The 20,375-nt window shown below is 46.2% G+C and overlaps 1 protein-coding gene across 1 annotated transcript; it reads right to left on the reverse strand.

Moving 5' to 3' along the window:
• Positions 1-827: 827 nt before the first annotated feature.
• On the reverse strand, positions 828-19,680 carry ATP12A (ATPase H+/K+ transporting non-gastric alpha2 subunit). The gene is made up of 23 exons (XM_050323125.1): positions 19,525-19,680; positions 17,723-17,869; positions 16,263-16,322; positions 15,214-15,417; positions 14,536-14,649; positions 14,267-14,401; positions 13,601-13,718; positions 13,008-13,276; positions 12,105-12,303; positions 11,494-11,603; positions 10,605-10,739; positions 10,145-10,337; positions 9,788-9,963; positions 8,900-9,036; positions 8,078-8,228; positions 5,851-6,019; positions 4,992-5,146; positions 4,267-4,390; positions 3,853-3,998; positions 3,108-3,241; positions 2,012-2,113; positions 1,473-1,564; positions 828-1,301 (listed from the first exon to the last, which is right to left on the reverse strand). The coding sequence occupies exons 1-23, from the start codon at positions 19,531-19,533 to the stop codon at positions 1,273-1,275; spliced, it is 3,108 nt and encodes a 1,035-aa protein (XP_050179082.1). The 5' UTR covers positions 19,534-19,680; the 3' UTR covers positions 828-1,272.
• Positions 19,681-20,375: the final 695 nt, after the last annotated feature.

The following is a 20,375-nucleotide window of genomic DNA, read 5'->3' on the forward strand; positions in this document are numbered from 1 at the left end:
GCAGCACATTTATCTGGAATTTGGACTCACCCATTGTTTCCAGGCTCGTTTTCTGTCCCTCTTCCTTCTTCCTTGGCAATTCCTCCTTCTTCACCTCCCTCTGTTGATACCCAGTATAATTGATACCCAGTGCAATGCCCAGCCAGGGATTAAGGTGAGGAGTTTTGAGGAAGGAAGGTCACAAAATGCAAAGTAGCTTCTAACAGAAGGGTGTGGACTTTTGGACAGGCAGCTTTAGCTTGGAAAACACTCCTCTCCTTCCCCTCCCTCAGCTTGGTTTCTCCCTCACTGGCAATCCCTCTTGCTGTTTGATGCAACAGGAGTTCTCATTTGCTGCCCTTGTTTCTTCCCTAAAGCTTGTCTAGACTTGTATTTAAATGTGAAATTTAGTACATATCATCTATCATTTGCTTTATAACTGGTCGAGCCCTGGTCTAAACAAGATGTGGGACCTCCTGTTTCCTGCTGAAATGACCCTGTTCAAGACCTGGTTTCAAAGAGAGCTTTAATTGTTCCCAGCTAATCCATCCCAAGGATTATTTTGCCTTGGAGGTTGTCACCTTTGGAAAGGGAGCATGGAATTTGGGCTCTCAAAGTGTTCAAATCTTCTGCTTTGTGCCTTGATTTTCAAGACAAATTTGTCAAAACAAGGATTTCGAGTATGTTGGGCTATAAATGGGGGCAAAAAAAAGCCAAAGGGGGGCACCTCTTTCCCCTGTGACCTGGCAGGTCCTTCCCTGTTCCACTCAGCTTTTCTCAGTCTTTATAAGAACATAAGGTGGAGAACAGTTTTCTGGAAAAAGTTTTATTATCAAATTATTCCTATACATCACTTTTACCCTTGGTAAGGGAACACAGATCTGTGTATGCACTCGCCCGGAATTCAGTTCCACCAGAACAAAATCAGCAAACAACACCTTCAGTGCAAATTAATGCCTTGGGTTATATGGAATTTCTGTCTTTGTTTTTTGTCCTTTATGTGTGTTTTCCTCTCAGAGTTCATCTTTGAACGAGGGGAAATCGTAGTCGTTACAAAAACAGGTAGTATTTCAATTTCTAGACAAGTCTTGGCTTTACAGTACGGTGGGAGGTTAATTCATCAACCTCTAAAGTCCTTATTTCTTCATTAAACTCATGAAATCTCTTCACCCCATCGTGGGGCAAATCCATGCTTGGTATTGCACAGACAGGACTTTGAAAGCAGCAGAGGCTGAGTCGTGGGGGGAAGAATCTCTCCAGGGAGGAGGAAGAAAACCTTTGGTAAGGACTGTTTCAATAATACATGTTCTTGTCCCACCAACCTGCAGGAGGAGAAGGGAGAGGAGAAGAAAAATAATCAGTTCTTTTTCCCTCAGAAAGGCAAAGTGGTCATTGGCTACAAGTGGTTCCTTTTTAAGCAGCCACCTGTGAGTGAAAGGGTAGGAAAAGGCACATTAAATCGAAATATTAAACTGGAAGAATCCTGTACTTACTTCCTGGGTACCTCCTGATGAGCAGCTTACGGATTTCATCATAGACCCAGATCAAGATGGCAAAGGGCACAGCCACAAACCAGTACTGGAACCTGGCAGGGTGGGAAGAGGGTCTCAGTCAGAGGCATTAACAACCACCCAGCTGCCTTTCTGGGGTCTCTGTGCTGCTTGATGTCACTAAAAGAGAATCTGGACTTTTGGGCCTCTTTCCTTTGTCTTAACTAAGCACTCAAATGTGCCCATAAAGCCTCCCAGTCTTAATTAATCTGTTCCAGATCCTATCTAGAAGGAAACATTGCCTGGTGGTATTTACAGCCTCTGAAAATGGCAGAAAAATGGAGCATATCTGAGAGTTTAGATGGAATAAGGTGGAAATTATAATAATAATGTCATTTCTGCTTAAGAAATAGCCCATTCTGCTCTTCATAATGAATATTCTTCAATATTTACCCCTGAGTGGTGCTGCATGGGCACCCTGCTCCCCCTTTGTGTGTTTGCATGGGGAGGGCAAGGGCAGTTCAGCAGCACCAAAAACTCACCTGAGGGGTGTGAAATTCAGGGCTGTAACGTGTCCAAGGCCGTAGGTGAGAACCGCAGCAATTCCTATCTGGGAAAATATACCCACCCAGATGACTTTGTTCCTGCAGGGAAGACCAAAGAGAGGGAGAGTTACACCCCAGGTGAGCACCGCGGGCACAGGGTGGGCTCTGCCGCCACTGCACGTGCTCCTGCTTCCCCCTGGCAGCATTCCCAGCTGGCAGCAAGCTTTGGGATGCACACACTGCTGCTGGCTGGGGCACTGGGAGCGTGCCCAGCGTGACTCAGGTGTTGCTGTAAGGAAGTGCACATAGGTGTGGGCTCTGTCCCTGCAGATAACGGATGGAGAACAAGTCAATCGCTCTCCTATCACAAGGACTCGGGGTGAATGTCAGCTTTTCTGGGTGGCCTCTGTGCCGGCAGATATTTTGAATTCCCTGGCTCCTGTGGGTTTGAAGGGTGCAGAGGGTGGCCAGCTGGTATCTCCCCTTCTGGAGCCTGGAGTTATCTCAGAGGGCTCCAAACGTGCTATCTGTTGATAACTACATAAAGAAGTTGAGAAAATAATCTGGAAAGGAAACTCCCTTTTATTTTTTTTTTTTTAAATAGGGGACATATTAATGAATGGAGAGTTAGTTTAAAGCTTATGCATTCTCAGACTAATGAATACAATGCCCTGCTTTAAAAGAAAACCCCTCTCCTGAAGCAGGAAAGGGGGGTGAGGGGAGGAGTAGTAAAATGTTTGTCTGAGATTTGTGGTTGCTCGAGGCCAGACTTGGTCTTTGTGCAAAGGCTGAATGAGAGTGGGTCAAATCACTGAGCTGACCTGCTTCTGAAATGAGCTGCAGGATAACTTGAGACATAGGTTTAGATTAGATATTAGGAAAGAATTGCTTACTGTGAGGGTGGGGAGGCCCTGGCACAGGTTGCCCAGGGAAGCTGTGGCTGCCCCTGGATCCCTGGAAGTGTCCAAGGCCAGGCTGGATGTTGGAGCACCCTGGGCTAGTGGAAGGTGGCAAGGGGGAAGGACCGAATGATCCTCAAGGTCCCTTCCAACCCATTGTGGGATTCCAAAAGAGTCAAACCTCCAAAACTCACCTGAAAAGGCCCTGGCGGAAAATGGAATTTCTCCGTGTTTTCCTGATGATCAGATCAGCAACTTGTTGAATGGTGATGCTCACAAAGAAGGCAGTGTAGCCTGTCCACTGCAGGTAGGTCCTCTGGTATTTAGTCTGCAAAGGGAAGGAAAAATCAGAGAGGGTTATACCAGACACTCATATCTCGTGCAAACCTCGAGAGTGGGATTGATTTCAGTTCCTGAGGTGTGAATGCAGAGCTGCTCCAGATTTAGACCCACAGCCATCAGATTTGGGCCAGTTCTGCTCCAACAGGTCCTGGGCCCGAGTCACGAGGCTGCAGCACGAGCTGGGTGTGAGGAGGTGTTTGTGTTCATTCATCAGTGGCTTCTGCCTTGTGATTTCTGCAGGATGAGTGAGGAGGGAAAGGGGGAGGCAGAGACTGCAAAGGACTTGGCAGGGGTGCTGTTCAGAAGCAGGGCTGAGAGAGAGGATGCTTCTGGCTGCTTAAACACAAAGTGCAGAGAAGAAGGTGCCTCTCCAGAAGTTCTGAACGAGAAAGTGGGCAAATTGTAGAAGAATGAATGAAAGAAGGCAGGCTGAATGGAAGCTGGGTGGCAGGGAGCTCTGAAGAGTGTATCCTGAAGGAGCATTGCATGTCAACTAATTGTATTTGCATCTAAACCTCCTTTTCCTTTCTTTATTTTGGAGCAGAGCACAGAATTTTTAAGGAGAGGCAGTGCAAGGAATTTTCAGAGCTTCCTTACCCATTGCTGCCCATAGGAATCCTCAAAGTCGTTGATGTCATTGCTTTCCCAGTTGACTCTCACGCCCAGCAAGGTGGAAGGGAGGAAACCTTGCTCAGCATAGACGGTGAAATAGGTCACAAAGGCTCCCACTGACTGCATGATGCCTGCAAAATCAAAGGGTTTGATGAGGAAGAACCAAATTAAGGAGCACTGGGGCACATGCCAGGAGTCCACAGGTAGTTTTAGAGCTCTTGGTGCTCCGAGTTTCTTGCTCCCTGTAGATAAAACCCCGCTGTAGTGAAGGGGGGAGTCAGTAAATTTGCAGAGGAGGGAGTTGAGTTTCAGCTTTCCATTTTTTTTTTTAAAAAACCGGATCAGCTTGACTCTGTCTTGCTTTGCTGGTGCAAGGCAGTGTTTGGGAGGCCAACCTACCGATCTGCAGGTAGGAGTACACAGCCAGCTGCTCGTTCACCAGCCGGTCTTTCCTCTTGTTCCGAGGCCTCCTGTTCATGATGTCGCTCTCAGCTTTCTCGTAGGCCAGTGCCACGGAGGGGATCTGCAACACAAACAACCCATCAGGGCCCTGGGGGCAGCACTGGCCCGGTTTTTTTGGGGTGTTCATCAGCAAAGTAGCAGTTTTCAGGTGGTTCTGTTCTCATGTGCTGCCTTGTCAGGGCACACAGAGCAAAGGGGAGAAGGATCCTTGGGGTGTTCCCTCCCCGTGTTTCAAGGGTTTGAGGGAAGTCTGAGACTCTTTCCTGGATCTGGTGATCAGATGACAACTGACAAAGCTGGAGGATGTGAAAAGCATTAAAGGGCCTTCCAGATCCCTTGGCTCTGGTGAAATATCTGGTGTTCATCCCCTGCAGTGATTTCTGTGATCTCTTGATTGAAGCACACTGCTCTTTGCTCACATCTAATTGTTCTTGTCAGCACAGATCAGAAAGGCTTTGCTTCCTGCTCCCCCTCTGCAGGTAGTTGTTGTTTTCTACTCATCTTTCTCTATCCCTGGCTGCTTTTAACTTCCTCTTTCACTCCCTTGTTACTCAGCTGCGGGGTAAGGCAGCGAAATCTTCCTTTGTTCTGCGTTCCCTTTGCACCCAGCCCCTCTCACTGGATGTTCCAGCAGCAAATTGGCTTAAAACACCCCAACTCACAATGTCTGTGCCCAGGTCAATGAACAGGATGGTGATGGTGCCAATGGGCATCGGAATGCTGGCAATGATGTAGATGAGGAAGGGGCAGAGCTCAGCAATGTTCTTGGTCAGGGTGTAGGCGATGGTTTTCTTCAGGTTGTCAAAGATCAGGCGGCCTGGAGGAGAAGGAAACACTTGTGTAAAAGTGAATTCTTAAGTGTTTTCCAGAAGAAAAAGTTCCATTTTTAACTAAACTGAAGTGAAAATGTTTAGTGCTTATGTTGACTTTCCTCATATGTTTCCTCATGCACTTTACAGGTTATTTTTGTGGGGTTTTTTGATTGGTTGGTTGGCTGTTTTTTTTTTTAACTGCTAACCAACCTTCCCTTAGAGCCTCCTGAAAATTCAAGTGTAATAAAAACTCTCTTTCAGTGAGAAGGTTTGAGGGGAAAAAGTCCCATTCCACAAGGTGCTGAAGTTTTAATGGAAACCCCAGAACCTTTATGGTGAGATTGGAGTGGGTGGAACTGTCATAGGTGTGGAGGTGAAGTGAGAGCAAGTAACAGACTGAAAATGCAGAGAAAACCACTTGTATCTTCGTGAGGCTCCAAACTCATGGGAGCAAGCTGGGAAGTGCTTTTGTCTGGAGCTTGATCAAACAGCAGTAGCAAATCAACGCTGTGTGAGAGAGGGGATGATTTTCATGTCTCTAAGTGGAATTAATTCCCAATTTTCCCAGGTATCAAAATCACATTTCCAAATCCAGAAAGAAAAAAGGAGGAGGTGAGTGCAGGGTGGAGAAGAAGATCAGGAGGCCTGGCCAGTGCTGTGTGACAGCAGCTCTCAGCTCAGAAAGTGGATAGCAACGTTATTTTTTTACCTTCCTCCACTCCTGTGACAATGGAAGCAAAGTTATCATCCAGCAGAACCATATCAGCTGCATTTTTAGCTGCATCAGAGCCAGCAATGCCCATAGCAATTCCAATATCTGCTTTTTTCAGGGCGGGGGAGTCATTGACTCCATCTCCAGTCACGGCAACAACTGCTCCCTGGAAGACACAAAGGATGCAGGTGTGGGTTGGTGAGGAGAGGGGTGTTATTTGCTCCTAAGGAAAGGCTGCTCTCAGCACACTCTTTACACCTCTAGGAAAAAGGTGCTGATAAGAAGTTCTGAATCCTCTTTGTACCCCCAGGAAACGGTCAGAGGGATGGTAGGTGGGGTTAGGACAGCAACCTCAGATTGCTGTGTGATAATGTCTGTCTCTGACTTGGTCATTTAGGTTCCCACTACAGCAGAAATATGGAAAATTCGGGTACATGATTCACTACATCCTACAGAGTAGACTCCTCAATTAAATGCACTTCAAATGCAGTTAATCTGATAGTTTTTTTCTGTGGAATATAAGCTTAAAGATTTAGATATTGATATATGTATATATATGGTCTATCCCTGTCTGAACAGACACAGGTTCACCTCTGTCATTTGGGTGAGATTTGGTTGATACAACATGCTCTGTCCTGGTTTTTGGGGTTTTTTCTTGTGAAGTGCCTACAGAATCTGCCAGGTTTCATCCTAATTGTAAATTATGTAACAGCTGACTTAGAGCCCGTTCTCATCCTATCCCAACAGCTTCTGGCCATCATCAACCTAAGCTAGAATTGCTCTAGTAATCCAAAAGATGGAAAACTCTGCTTATCCCACTCAGCTTCTTTGTTATCTTCCCATGGAACTATCCTGCAGCTAAAGGTCCTGCTCTGGCTGATGCAGGAGTTTGTGGTTTGGTGCAACACAGGGTGTTCCAAGTGGGAAAAAGCCTGACAAAGTGATTAATAGAAATGCTGAGTGTCCTGTCCCTGGGGGGATTTAGCTCAGTGTCACTACCTATAAATAATGCCATGTACAGAAGGGCTTATAAGCTCTAAGCACTAAACATAGCGTGGAGACTGAGTTGAGGGGGGAGGGTGTTCCTTTCCATCCTTTAAATCTCCCAGGAGTGTGGGTGTCTGAGCAGTGCAGAGCACATTTACCCACCATGTGCCAAACAGAGACCATTCAAAAAATAAAATCTTTCCATTTCATCTCTTTTTTTCGTATACATTTTTTCTTTTTTTTTCTTTTTTTTTTTTTTTCCCACTCTCCTGAAAGCAGTTCAGGCTTAAACCCAATAATGCTGATTGGAAAGCTTAGTGCTGGCATAACTACAAAGCTAAAATAGTGTCTTGTGCCATGTCTTCTCTACTAAGTCCAGGCACAGCACTAGTGTGGCTTTGATTCACAGCATCTACCTGGAAGGTGTCATTTCTGAAGGGAGGATCTTTTGATGGCAATTTGCATCTTTTAGAGAGCTCTGTAGGAGTCATTTCTCTGCCTCCTGTGCTGGCTGCACTCCACACTCCTTTACATAATATTATTGCCCGTGGATGGGACAAACTGTCTTTAAATCCTGCTGTCTGTGGGTTGATTTACAGTCTTTGAAAGCAACAGAGATAAGGCTTGGTCATGCATAAATCGTGCCCTGACGATTTGTGGGGTTCATACCTTTAGAACCATAAATCCTTTAGAGCTTCGAGCTCACCGAGTCCAACCTGTTAACCCAGCACTGCCACTAAACCCAGCACCACTCAACCACCTCACTCCTGAACATCCCCATGGGCAGCAGGTCTGAATGGCCACGGGAGATGAGAGGATGTGGCAGCAGCAGTTGCTTTTTATCTGGGTTTAAAAGAATTCCCCAGGAGAGGCAGCTTCCCAAGCAGTGCAGTCTCTGCCCAGGAGGCTTTATGTGCAGCACAGCTGCTTGTGGGAGTTCCAGCCAAAATCCAGACCCTGGGTACAGCTCCAAGCCAGCGAAACCCAGGGAAAGCTCATTTTGTCAGCAGGAGTTCAGAGTGTGTAACCGGGATCTGAGTGGCTTGGCTCGTGTCCAGGCAGTGTTGATGGCAATCTGTTAGATAATGTCCCAGCTCAGTGAAAAGAGTATAAACAGAGCTCAGGGAGCGCTGGGAATCGCCTTCCACCCTTCTCACCCCGGGGGCTGATAGCTGGGGAAAGCTCCTGGAGGGCATGGAGCCATATCCTAGTGGGACCTTCCCCACCTCTTACTCACCTGCCTCTGGCAGCCCTCGACTATGATCAGCTTCTGCTGGGGTGATGTCCGAGCAAAGACTATCTCGGAGTGGTTACACAGGATTTCGTCCAGCTGCTCCGAGTTCATGTCCTTCAGCTCCATCCCATTGACCACCGCTGCTGTGGCTTCCCTGCAAGAGCCACGGGTGAATTTTTCCAATTAAAAAGGCTGGGATAAAAATAGTGCACTCCGTGGAAAGCATGTAAACGCAGCTGAGTAGTGGGGAAGCAGCAAATTGAGGTAATTTGGGAAGCAGTTCGTTGTTAATCAGCAGGTGTTGAATGAAAGGCGCTGCAGAAATGCGGAGTGAATTAACAGTTACCTGGAGACAGAGGGGAGTCATTGAAGCTTCCTCCTGAGCAGCAGAAAATGCATTTTAAAGAGGCCTCTCAGTGGGAGGGAGGGACAGGAGAGGGGGAAGACATCTCTTCTGGAAAGAGCTTTTATCCCTGTGATGCTATTTTTTTCTCCCACATTTAGTGGGTGAAAGAGGAATTTGGACTGATGGTCCTTCAGTAGTGATTGTTGTGATTCTGAATTTCGCTTTTTGTGTGTGTGTTTTGTCGAAAGGGCTGTGACAGCGAATCAAACATGATCTGTATATTATAATTTGCTGGGTTTTCTTCAAGGGTAGTGAAGATGAGAGCCAGTGAGGTGTTTAGGTAAGGATGGCACGTTGGATGGACCCAACTGAGAGTGTGTCATGGAACAGAAAAGCAGAAAGCAGCTGGGTGTAGAACTGGGCTCTCCCAGGGAGGAAAACGAGCCCACAGGCATTCCCTGTGCTCTGTTTGCTCTTACCTCCTGTTGACCTGCTCCACAGGAATGTTGAGGCGCTTGGCAATGTCCTCCACGGTCTCACTGGTGGCTGAAATGATGCCCACACTCTTGGCAATGGCCTTGGCTGTGATGGGATGGTCGCCAGTGACCATGATAACCTGGGGAAAGGGACAAGGGTGAGGGACAAAGGGATATGCCCTGGCTGGAGGGAGATAAGGTGGAATAGCTGCTGTTGCAAGACCAGGAAGCAGTTTAGGGTTGGAAGGCTGGGCTGTGTACATGACAAAGGGAGATTATGAGCAGTAATTACTGAGTTCCACATCGACATCTGGTCTCTGACTCTCCTTACTGAGGCTGTTTTATCAGGGCTGTGAAGGAAGAACTTGTCACAGGCAGCAAGGTGAGAAAAATGCAGAATAAAGGAGCCTTTATGTAAGGATCTATATTAGGTATGTTCGATGGTGAGAGCTCCTTAGAATATTGCATCTTAAAGTGGATCCTTGTGACTGAGATGTCCTGACAGATAAGACACAGCCTCTTCTTGTTTTTCTTGAAGAAAAGTTGCCAGATCTGTCTTCAGGCTATAGGAAAATTTCATCAGGCTTGGGATTTCTCTCATCTGAGATCTGCAATTCCAAAGATTATTTTCCTTTATTTGTATAGATTTTTCACCTCTGCTTAGAGCTGAAAGTTTGCTTCTGGATCCCCTAGGAGTGAAATTAGGGGGATTATTGCTTCACATTCAACTTGGACAGTTTTGAGATTTGTGATTCCTGTGGATAAAGGTTCTTAGCAAGTGTAGCCCTGGTGGAAAGATGCTTCATGACAACGTGGTGGAAGTTCTGAAGAGTTTATATTATCCTGAGTATTTCTGTAGGATCACTGTGGTTCTCCCTGTAAAACCCCTACCTTGATCCCAGCGCTGCGGCATTTGGAGACGGCGTCCGGCACCGTGGAACGGGGTGGGTCAATCATGGATAAGAGCCCAACAAAGCACAGGTTGGAGGTTGGGAAGTTCATGGAGTCGGTGTCAAACTGGTAGGTGTCTGGAAACTCGTTTTCAGGCAGGTACAAGTGGCAGAAACCTGAAAAGAAAGCCGGGTTGGTGTGATGCACAGTGGGATAAAGAGGAAAATTTGCTCTATAACGTCAGGGTTTGCTCTTGCCTCCAGTGCATTCAACCACCTTTCCAGCCATGCTGGATGCACCAAGATTTTAAATCCCATTCTCCTGCAGCTCTCAGGCAGTCCCTCCAGCTGGACTCACCCAGCACTCTCTCCCCCATGCCCCCCAGCTCCATGTAGGCTGTTTGGAAAGCTTCTGCCTTCTCGCTGTCCAGCGGTTCCTCCTTGCCGTTGATCATGATGGTGCTGCACCTCTCCAAAATCCTCTCTGGGGCCCCCTTCATCACCAGCAGGAAGCGCTTGTCACTGGGGTCATCGGTCTCGTGGATGGAGAGCTGTGTGCCACAAATGGGAAATGGGTTGAAAGAGCATCAGTGGTGCTTTTTTTTTTTTTTTTTGCTTGGAAGCAATGTTCTCTTCCACGAGGATATCGTACATGCCATCAAATGTCTTGTACTTGCTATAACTTAAATTTCCTGTATCACTGAGTTACTGCATTAAGGCTTCCAGGTCACAAAATAGTTGCTTTATAGACCCAGTGATAGAAATGGTTTAAGGTGGGAACAGTCTGGCATAAAATGAATTCCAAAAGCGAAACACACCTGGAATTTGTTGGTAGAGTTGAAAGGAATTTCAGCCACTTTCTTGTTCCGTGCTCTGATATCCATGACATCGCCCAAAATTACTTCAGAAAACTTCAGCAGAGCTGTTTCAGAGGCATCTCCCACCACAACTCTCTGTGTGCACAAAAGAAGAAAGAGTTTATAAAAGCTCTTGTAGTACTTCTGCACTTCCATGATTCAATAACACGTTTGCTGCTTTAGCAGCAACGAATCTACAATGAATCCTCAAGCTGTCCTGGAAAATTATGACAGTAAAAATTTGGAATATCCAGTCTTGGAGTTAGAGCTGAGCTACGGCCCAGAGGAAATTGGTGTTTGATTCTGGGTAGCAGATTCGTGTGATCAACCTTTGGAACACAGCTCTAGGTGACCTAATTGAGGCACAAATCCAAATTAAATTCTGGAAGGCATGGATGAGTAAACAGCAGAAATCAGGGCTGTGTTCTGGTAGTGTGGTCACTGGAATTTACTACCTTCAAGCAGTCAAGTGTGAAGACATTCATTAAGGCATGTTTACCTTTGCTATATTAAATTAATAACATAGTAATTATTAGTGTAGAGATTCTTGCTGCTCGTGTTGCCTTTTTCCTCACAGGCACAGCTGTGTTTGGACAATACTGCCAGACATGGATTCTTGGGGATATCCTGTGCAGGGCCAGGAGCTGGACTTGTGAATCCCTTCCAGCTCAGGATACTCTGTGATTCTGTGATTCCACACCCTTGGCTGTGTGTGTGGGTTTTTCCCCTGTGTTAAATGTTTTGTGAGTGTACAGCAGTAATAGTAGGAACTTAAGAGATTCCTAAAACCAAGCAGAATGAATTGTCCTCTCAGAGGAAGGGAAATAAGCTGGTGTGAAGTGGGCACTACCTTCATTATGGGGAGGTTCTCCTGGCCTGGCCGGAATTCCGCCCGGTTGCAGAGGGTCACAATTTTGGATAACGCTGTCCATGATGGAGAGGTTTGATCAAAGGGCTGGGCTGAGAGAAGAAAAACACACATGGCACCCTTTAGCAAGTTATGGGGTCACTGCACCCTTTAGCACATTATGGGATAGAGGTAGAAGCTTAAAGTGTGAAACAACAGAATTGTTCTATTTTCAGAATAAAATCGCTCTTTTGACAGGTTCTTTTACAGAAAAACATTTTGGCCCAAACTTTCCCATCCATCAGTTAACAGGGCTGCTGAAGGTGTTTAGATGATGTTTCTCTGTTCACTTCCCTCCTAAATGTACTGTTGGCAGAAGGCTCTGGAGAAGAATCTCCTCCAGACTATTCCATGAGTGGAGTTCAAATATTAATTCTTATTTTCACATCTCTACATGTCTAAGAAGGGACTTTGCACGTCTGTCTGGAAGGACATGTCTGGTTTAACTGCAGAAGACATTCCCATTGGCACCAGTTTGGCAGCCAGTAGGTGTGAACATCCCAGGTCTGATCCAAGGAGCTGCCCCTTCCCACATCCCCCACTGCCACATTTACTTGTTTGGTCTTCGCTGGTGTCTGCTGAGTAGATCTGATTGTCAAACCAGAGGTGAGCCACAGTCATCCTGTTCTGGGTGAGGGTTCCTGTCTTGTCAGAGCAGATGATGGAGGTAGAACCCAGGGTTTCCACAGCTTCCAAGTTCTTCACCAAGCAGTTCTTCTTGGCCATGCGCTTGGCTGTCAGGGACAGGCTCACCTGGCAGGAGCAAAGAAGTCCAGCTGTTAGTGAGGGATGATCAGAGAGGGGTAGTGAGGTTACATACTGCTGGGATTTGTTGTGGGTTTTGTTTTTGGAAGAGAACATTTTTTGCTTTTGATTGACTACAGTGGTTTTTTTTTTTTCCTCTCTTTTTATTAAAACCTGAGGTTTAGCTATAACCAGCACAAGTGCATTTAAATGCTGAGAGGAACCTGCTTGCCTGCTGATAGAAATGTCTTTTCAGTTAAGAGTCTATTTTATCTGGAAGAACCTACAATGGGGGAAGTTCTGGTCACTAACTTAATGAATCCTGAAATGATTCTCTTCATTATTGCACTACTGCTGGTGCTTTAGAGCTACCAGTGCTTAGCAGTGCTGCTCCTCAGCCAGGGATATCAGTGATCCACAGATGTGTTAATAAGTGGAGTTTTCATGCATCTTTTAGGGTACAGTGTCCTCCTTTCCAAACGGGAACAGGCTCTGGGGAAATGAGTCGTGTCATTCTGCTGGTCAGCGACTGAGGCAGGGTGGTCCTTGAAGAACCTCATTTCAAACTGGGTTGTTGATTTTAAGATTAATGGCTCAGTCATGCCGTAATTCCCAAAGAAAGTGTTTATCCTTTCAGCTCCATGGGGAAAAAAAAAAACAAACCTCCCCCCGAGTCAGACAAGAACTGGAGCGGCATCCGAGCCCGGACTCACCGTCACCGTGGCCAGCAGTCCCTCGGGCACGTTGGCCACGATGATGCCAATGAGGAAGATGATGGAGTCCAGAATCTTGTACCTCATGGAGACAGATATAATGAAGAAGAGCACCCCGATGGAGATGGCCACTCCTGCCACCAGGTACACGAAGTGCTCGATCTCGATGGCGATGGGGGTTTGCTCGTTGCCGACGCCCGAGGCGAGCGAGGCGATGCGGCCGATGATGGTGCGGTCCCCGGTGTTGATGACAATGCCAGTGGCAGTGCCTGCAGGGACAGGGAAAGCAGTCAGCCCCAGGCCAGACAGGTTCTTAGAGGCATCTGCAGCTTGACATTCCAAAGGATTCTTGATGGAAAACCCGCAAGGGAACCACAGTTAATTGATTGTGGCACGCAAAACCAGGATATCTGTTCAGACAAAAACCCCTGCTGGTTGATACTCTGACCATCCCAGTGCTTGAGGTTTTATTTTGTTCTGCTTGGGACAGGAGTTTCTTGTGAGCAATGAAACCCCCCCTGGAGTTCCTTGCAGCAGAATTGCTTCAGTGATTTAGCAGGAGCCTTTCTGGAGGCCCTTGTGCCTGTACCCACCTTCCACACAGGTGGTGGAGTAGAAGGCGATGTTCCTGGTCTCCAAGGGGTTCTCGTGGGTGAACTCACAGGAGCGGGACTGTGGCTCTGATTCCCCTGTGAGTGAAGAATTGTCCACCTTTAATGAAATGGAGACATGCCCATATTAAGGTTAGTAACACACAGTGATGCCTGGCCCAGATGGCAAGGTGGCAGCATGTTTAATAACCAGTGGCAGGGCCACAGAAATCCCTCAGCTGCCTTTTCTCTGAGTTCTGTTGTCACTGACAGAGATTATTTCTGTGGGAATTCAGTTCACTCAGTGCTGTGTGTCTGTCAGAGGGATTTTCAGGAGAAGCCTGAAACAAAACATGGTTTGGAAACCTTTGTTTCCCAGGTCTGTGGAGACTCTTAATGATGTATTGGTGTATCTTCCTCTGTCCTGGCAAAGAGCATTACTAGAGCATAGTATGGACCTAATGACTTCTTTTGATGTTCAGGGAGTGGAGATGTTAGTCCTAGATGAGCTGAGCATCACAGCATAGCTTTTGCTCTGTGATTTAATCAGATTCTATCTATTAGAGCTCTAACAGGTCCTCCTACCCAAGAGGGTAATTCTTTCTGTGTAATCCAAGCCTCTAAACCCTCTTTTCCCCCCTTTCCTGTACCCTTCCAAGCCCAGTTTACCTTGCAGCCCTGAGCGGAGATGAGGCGAATGTCCGCTGGGATCCTGTCTCCGCCCTTGATCTCCACGATGTCTCCAACCACCAGCTGGTCCGCTGGCAGCTCCTTCTTCTCTGAATCTCTGATGACAAGAGCTTGCTGGAAGACACAAGTGTGACAGAAATCACCCTCTGCACCTCCTGCCAAGGGGTGTGTTCAGGCTGGGCTCGTTGTGCTCCTGCCACTTCGAGGATGAACTTTCATCCCAGCTGAAGGTCACTGGTGGTTCTCACCTGGGGGATCATCTTGCTGAAGCTGGCCATGATGTTCGTGCTTTTGGCTTCTTGATAGTAAGCAAAGATTCCAGTGAGGATGACAACCAGTGCCAGGACCACTCCGAGGTAGAGCTAATTAACAGAAGGCATAATCCAGTTAATTAAGGACAAGCGTTCAGCAATTCCTCTGCTGGAATAAATCATAGCTCTGTGTTGAGACTGCAAAACTGAGGTGTTGGTCAGTTGAAAAGACAGTTTGAGAACAGAGCTTTCAAGTGTTGCCTTGCAAGTGATCAAGTAAAGCTTTCTGAGTATAAAAATGACTTTTAATAGCAAGGTTCCCATGCCTCTAAAAGCATTCTCTAAACTGTGCCTGACACAAGCCCAAACAAATTATACTTCCAGCAGAGTGTAACTCATAAGGGAATCAGTCAAAGACTCCGTCTGGAGTTCTTTGTGGACTTTATTATAAGTGTTTCTATTATGCCCAGTGGTTATAAAACCTTTGCATAGGCTCTCTCTGGACAGAAGTGGTATGTCAAGTATTTGAGGTTTTATCAGAAGTGTTCAGTCAGAGAGGGAGAGTCCTGCAAGAATAAGAGGCCTCCTTGGAGTTACTGAGTAACTGTGTAGTATTTAAATGACTTAGATTGTCACAGGGTCAAATACTCACTTGGTGGTTATTCATCTACTTACATTGTCAAAGGCTGATTCAGCTCCCTGGGCAAGCTGGATGCCAAAAGAAATCCAGGAGAAGACAGCCCCTATCCACAGGAGGATGGAAAAGCCTCCCACCATCTGCTTGAGGAACTTGACGATTTCAGGAGTGGCTTTGGGAGGAGTGAGGGCGTTGGGGCCATCCCGAGCCAGAACCTCTGCTGCTCTGGCACTAGAGAGACCCTGCAGAAGGAAATGACATGTTTAACATGGAGCCAGAGGAAAAAAACCCACATTTTGTTTTGTCTCAGAACAAAATCCACAGGCTGCTGTTTCTTTAATCGTTATTTATGTCACAAATCAGCCACCGTAATCTGCAACCTTTATTTCCAAAGTGGCTGCTGTTAGTTATCTGCTCTAAAAACCCAAATATTTCTTTACTGGAGTACTGAATCTGGGGCCATGCCCATTAAGGGGTTTAATTCTGGTGGTTATAAATCAGGTACACCTGGACTAAGTGCTTGGAAAGCCAGGGAAAAACACACATTGGTTATTTGGCTGCTGTTTCTGCATTTCCACAAGATGTTTGTAGCTCAGGGGTTTCTTGAAATTCTTGTCTGTGCTTTGCCCACATTGCAGTGCTTTGATACTCAAATGTCAGGTGTCAAAGGGACTCAGGTGCACAGTTTCTCAAATGTAATGTTTCCTCCAAAACCCAAGTCATCCCATTGCAGACTTTTGCTCTAAGTTGTTACAGGCACTGCCAGTGAGAAATGAATTGCAGTGAAATCAAAATATCAGATAAAAGCTTTAGAAAAGCTGAGCTCCCGGTGCAAACCCCGAGGCCACGTTTTGTGCAGGGATTTTGATTCCAAAACAGTAGATCAGCCTTTTCCAGACTTGAGGGGAACTCCACTTTAAATCCAGGCCAGTGCTGCACGTGGACTTGCTGGTTTAGGCTTTACTGGGAGCATGGATGTAGGCACCCACAAAATATCTATTAATGCTTTCCTGCTGCTTCTGGAAGCTTTGAGGAGCCCAGAGGCAGCTGATTCAGGCAGTTCCATAATGATGGCCCGTGGACTTACTTTGTTGATGTTTGTACCATACTTCTTCTCCAGGTCCGAGATGCTGAGTTTGTGGTCATCCTGAATTCCAAAAGAGAGAGAAAATGGGAGTGAGCAGAATGTCAGCCTGCTGAAATTTGAATTTTGGCATCTGGAGAATGCTCAAGAATCTGGGACCACGGATCCAGCTGCTTGTATGACACCCCACTTTCACTAATAGTCAATCTGCACATTGGTAAGCATAAGTATGTTCCACTGGAAGATGATATTTTCTTTTGATTTGCAGAGTACTTTTGTAAATAGCTCCCTCCTCCAGCAAATCTGTCACAAGAACAGGACGGTGTGCTCATGGCAATCCTGCCTGCCTAAAGTGTCTGTGCTTCTTTTGGATAAATAATTCCTCCTTGTGTGCTGCACAGGGCTCAGCAGCACAGGCAGTGGCAGAGTACGTGTGACAGCAATCTCTGCCCTGGATTGCCAAGGCAGGGTATGTGAAATTATCCACCACAGTCCTGTAGAAAGAGGCAACAGGTTTTAACCACAGTTAAAAAGGGTGTGGGAGAGGGAAATCTCAAAGCTCTTCTCCTTTGCCTGCAGTGACACCTCTGTGGTATCACTGGCCTAATTATATCCTGTGCTGAGCTGAGATTTAGAAGCCAAGAATTTGAGAGATCTCACAGTTGTTTTCACAGGGTGATTCATGGGCACTTGGATGAGTCAATTAACTTGTCTGTGCTTTGGTTTCTCTTTAGAAACAGGAGGGTGATGTTACATCCCCTGGTGGCAAAGCTAAAATGGCCTGGGAACTGTTTAGCTGCTGCTGGGCAGACCTTGGAAACGTGATGGGTGAATTGATCTCAGAATCACAGAACCAGGGGCCCATTCTGGGGGTCCTTTCCCTCTGAGATACCATCCAGCCTGTAAGAAGCCTCTCCTCCGAGCTGCTCTCAAAGCAGTTCCAAAAAGAGGTCAGTATAATTACCCTCATGTTCCAGATTGGGAAACTGGAATGCATGGAGAGGAAGCAACATTTCCAAGAGCAGCCAGCAGGTCGGGAGCAAGCCAGAAGGAAAATACAGATTTCTTGAGCTTAGTGCACTGTCCTTGGAGTACAATGCTGTTAGTTGGGGGGAAAACCCTGGGCTTAAAGCTGGGACATGCTTTTGGAAATGTCTGTGCCCTTCTCTGTGTTTCTTGGCTGCCTGTGCAAGAGGCAGGTTGTCAGGAAATACTGATGACAGTTATTCCATCTGGGGAATAACTCCTTCTTGGGGAGATAATGTTCTGTACCACTGGTGGCTTAATTAAACCAGAGTCCTTCTTTCATTTTAGGCATTAATCTCGCCCAACACTTTCCTGGCACACTCCAGGGGTGTGAGGAAGCCAATCCTTCCCTGTGTCAGGATTTTCAGTGCAGCTCATTAAGATGCTCATTCCCTGGATTTCACTGACAGGTGTAATGGGAGCTCAGCAACACTCACCAGGTCCAGCTCTTTCTTAAGTTCCTCTGTCTTCTTTTTTTTCTTGTTGCCTTTTAAGTCTTTGTTCTTTTCGTCTTCATCTTCCATCTCCATCTTATGGAGATCTTTTGTCCCGTAGATCTCAACTGAGTAAACATCAGACCTTTTCTGTGGAAGACCACAAAAAAAAAAAAAAAGTCAAACTCTGCCAAATCTCCTTCTTGTTTTCGACCTACAAATTCCTGCTCTCCCTTTGTCCTGGCAGCTCAAAGTGTTAGCTCCTGCCTTATCCTGAGATCCACCCAGTGCGTGTTACAGTGATCATGGGCAGGACTTCACCAAATGGAAATTACAGAGATTCCTTTAGGGATGTGCAACCCTTTTAGCAGCTTATTGTCTAACACCGAGTGTGGAAATGCTGCCCAGGCTGCCACCACTGCCAGTGTGAAACCATTCAGTCATTTATCAGCTCCAAGAAGAGATTGGTGGAAAAGCAAAAGATTTGTAACAGGAAAGGGGAGGGAAAATTTATTCATCGAGAACTTGCTTGTTCCTGGGGCTTTTCAGATACACAACTTAAAGAGTTACTTTTCTAATTAAAATTAACATTGACATATTTATATTTACACTCAATCACAAGTGAGAGATGAGGCAAACACCACCTGAAAGCCAGGGAGAAGTCAGTCTGCTCCTCCTCACACAGAGCTCAGAACTAACAGGGAGTTAGCAAAATATTCCCTTATTTTTGCCAGGAAGCTGCTGACCTGGGGATGCTGCTAAACCTCAGATAATGTTTTGCTTTCAGGGATAACTTGGGGGTTGTGCTGTTGCCTAATTTAAGTTAACACTGTGGTCTGAAGGGCAAACTTCCTGTGCCACTGATTTACCAGCTCCTGTAATCATAACGTTCCAGTTCCTAATTATCTTGTAAACTACATGCCAGGCCTTGGAAGGACTATTGGGTGACCCCATTCCAGAGGCTTCCTTATGGATTAAACACCAGAGGGTCAGGAGAGTCAAAGCAGAGAGCTCAAGTAATGGAAATAGCAAGAAAAAAATAAATAATTGGGGCATCTTATTACTTAACACTGTTCTGAACTCAAAATTGGCATCTGACCCTCTTAAAGCTGCCCTTTAACTGGTGGAATATTCAAGTCTTGGCATCGTGTCTTGAGGAAGGGAAAAGCAAAGAACTGGGGAGCAGTTTGGGGATCTGAAAGGCTGAAATCCCTTTCTTAGAGCACTTGAGCCTGGTGATGAATATCCCAGAGAAAGGACATGTCTATTACAACAAGTTCTATTTCTTTCTACCATGCTGAAGATTCACAATCTGCTTTATCTATTGGGATTTTTTTCTTCACCTTCCTCCTTCTCCTCCTTCTCCTCTCTTTAACTATCCCACCCAAAAATCTGTTCAGCTTTTCAAATCCCTATAAAGGAGAGGGACCAGGAGAGAATGAAAGCAGCTCTCTACTGTGAGAGCTTAGCAGTTGGAAGAGGATAATAAAGAAAATTCATGAAGTTAGTAGAATCTATTCATCACTTGTGTGCATGATCTATGTTTAACCTTTAACCTGCACATTTTCATAAAATCTTAGATTTTGGTATCTGCAAGTGCTCATGAACCTGTGGATTATCAAACCAGCCAGTCCTAGAATTCTTCCCTCTCCAAACTGATCACACCCACCAGTGTCTGGTATTAATTCAGTTTTTCTCTTAGCTTGTACTTATGGTATACACTGGCATATTAAAACTTAAATTAATGCTTTTTCTTAAGAAGAAACACAAATGCAGGAGGGGCAATCCCTTGCACCTGTACTCACCTTTACCATCTTGGTGAGTTTATTCCTTTCCTGATGGAGTGAAAAAGTCTCTGGATGAAAAGGCAAAGCCCAGCTGGAGGTGAAGTGGCTCAGAGCAGCTGGAGTGCAGGAGGTGGTAGGTCCCTCTCAGATGGCCAGCAGGTGTTAGCTGGAATCCTGCTCCCACCTTGGCATCCTTCAGGCAGGACGAGCTCCTTGTCCAAAGCCTGTGGAGAAAGAGCACTGTTTGCCAGTGCTTTATAAATCAGCATCTTGTGCTGCCACTCCACCCCTCCCCTTCCAGGTCCAGCCCATCTTCTGTTTCACCTGTAGTAGGTGGAAAAATACCACAGTAATGGGCATGTGGGTTTCAGGTCAGATAGGTTCTAATTATTCCCTCGTAGTGTTTGCTCACAAGTAGGGAACAGGTGTATTATTCATCTTGCTGGAAGCAAAGAGTTTCCTTCCGAGACTTTCCAGCTCCAGGCTGCCCTCAGGATTCCCGCTGTCCTGGTGGAGGGGCAAAGGAAAGCCGTGCACATTTTGTCTTGCCTGTTCAGGTGGCCCCTCAGGCCCCTCAGAGTCAAATCCCTGCCCTGTTTAGGTACTAACAGGGATTTATGGAGGGGTGCTCTTACGAGCTTCTTGCTTTGGACTTCACTCTTAATCTTGTCTCGCATTTGTTGTGTTTTTAACCTTCACGCTCAGCTGGAAAAAGCACTTCCTGGTGCATTTCCAGCAGGAGCACTTACCTGAGCAGCTCGTTTACTTTGTTTGTCTTGCACCAATTACCAGCTTCCAGAACAGGAGTGAGAATGAGATTTATGACTCTTCTGATTCCTGGCTTGGCTCATCACTTAGAAGTAAAAAGT

The sequence above is a fragment of the Myiozetetes cayanensis genome, unplaced genomic scaffold, assembly GCF_022539395.1.
Source record: "Myiozetetes cayanensis isolate MyiCay16 unplaced genomic scaffold, myiCay2020 scf29, whole genome shotgun sequence".
In the NCBI taxonomy this organism is placed as follows: domain Eukaryota; kingdom Metazoa; phylum Chordata; class Aves; order Passeriformes; family Tyrannidae; genus Myiozetetes; species Myiozetetes cayanensis.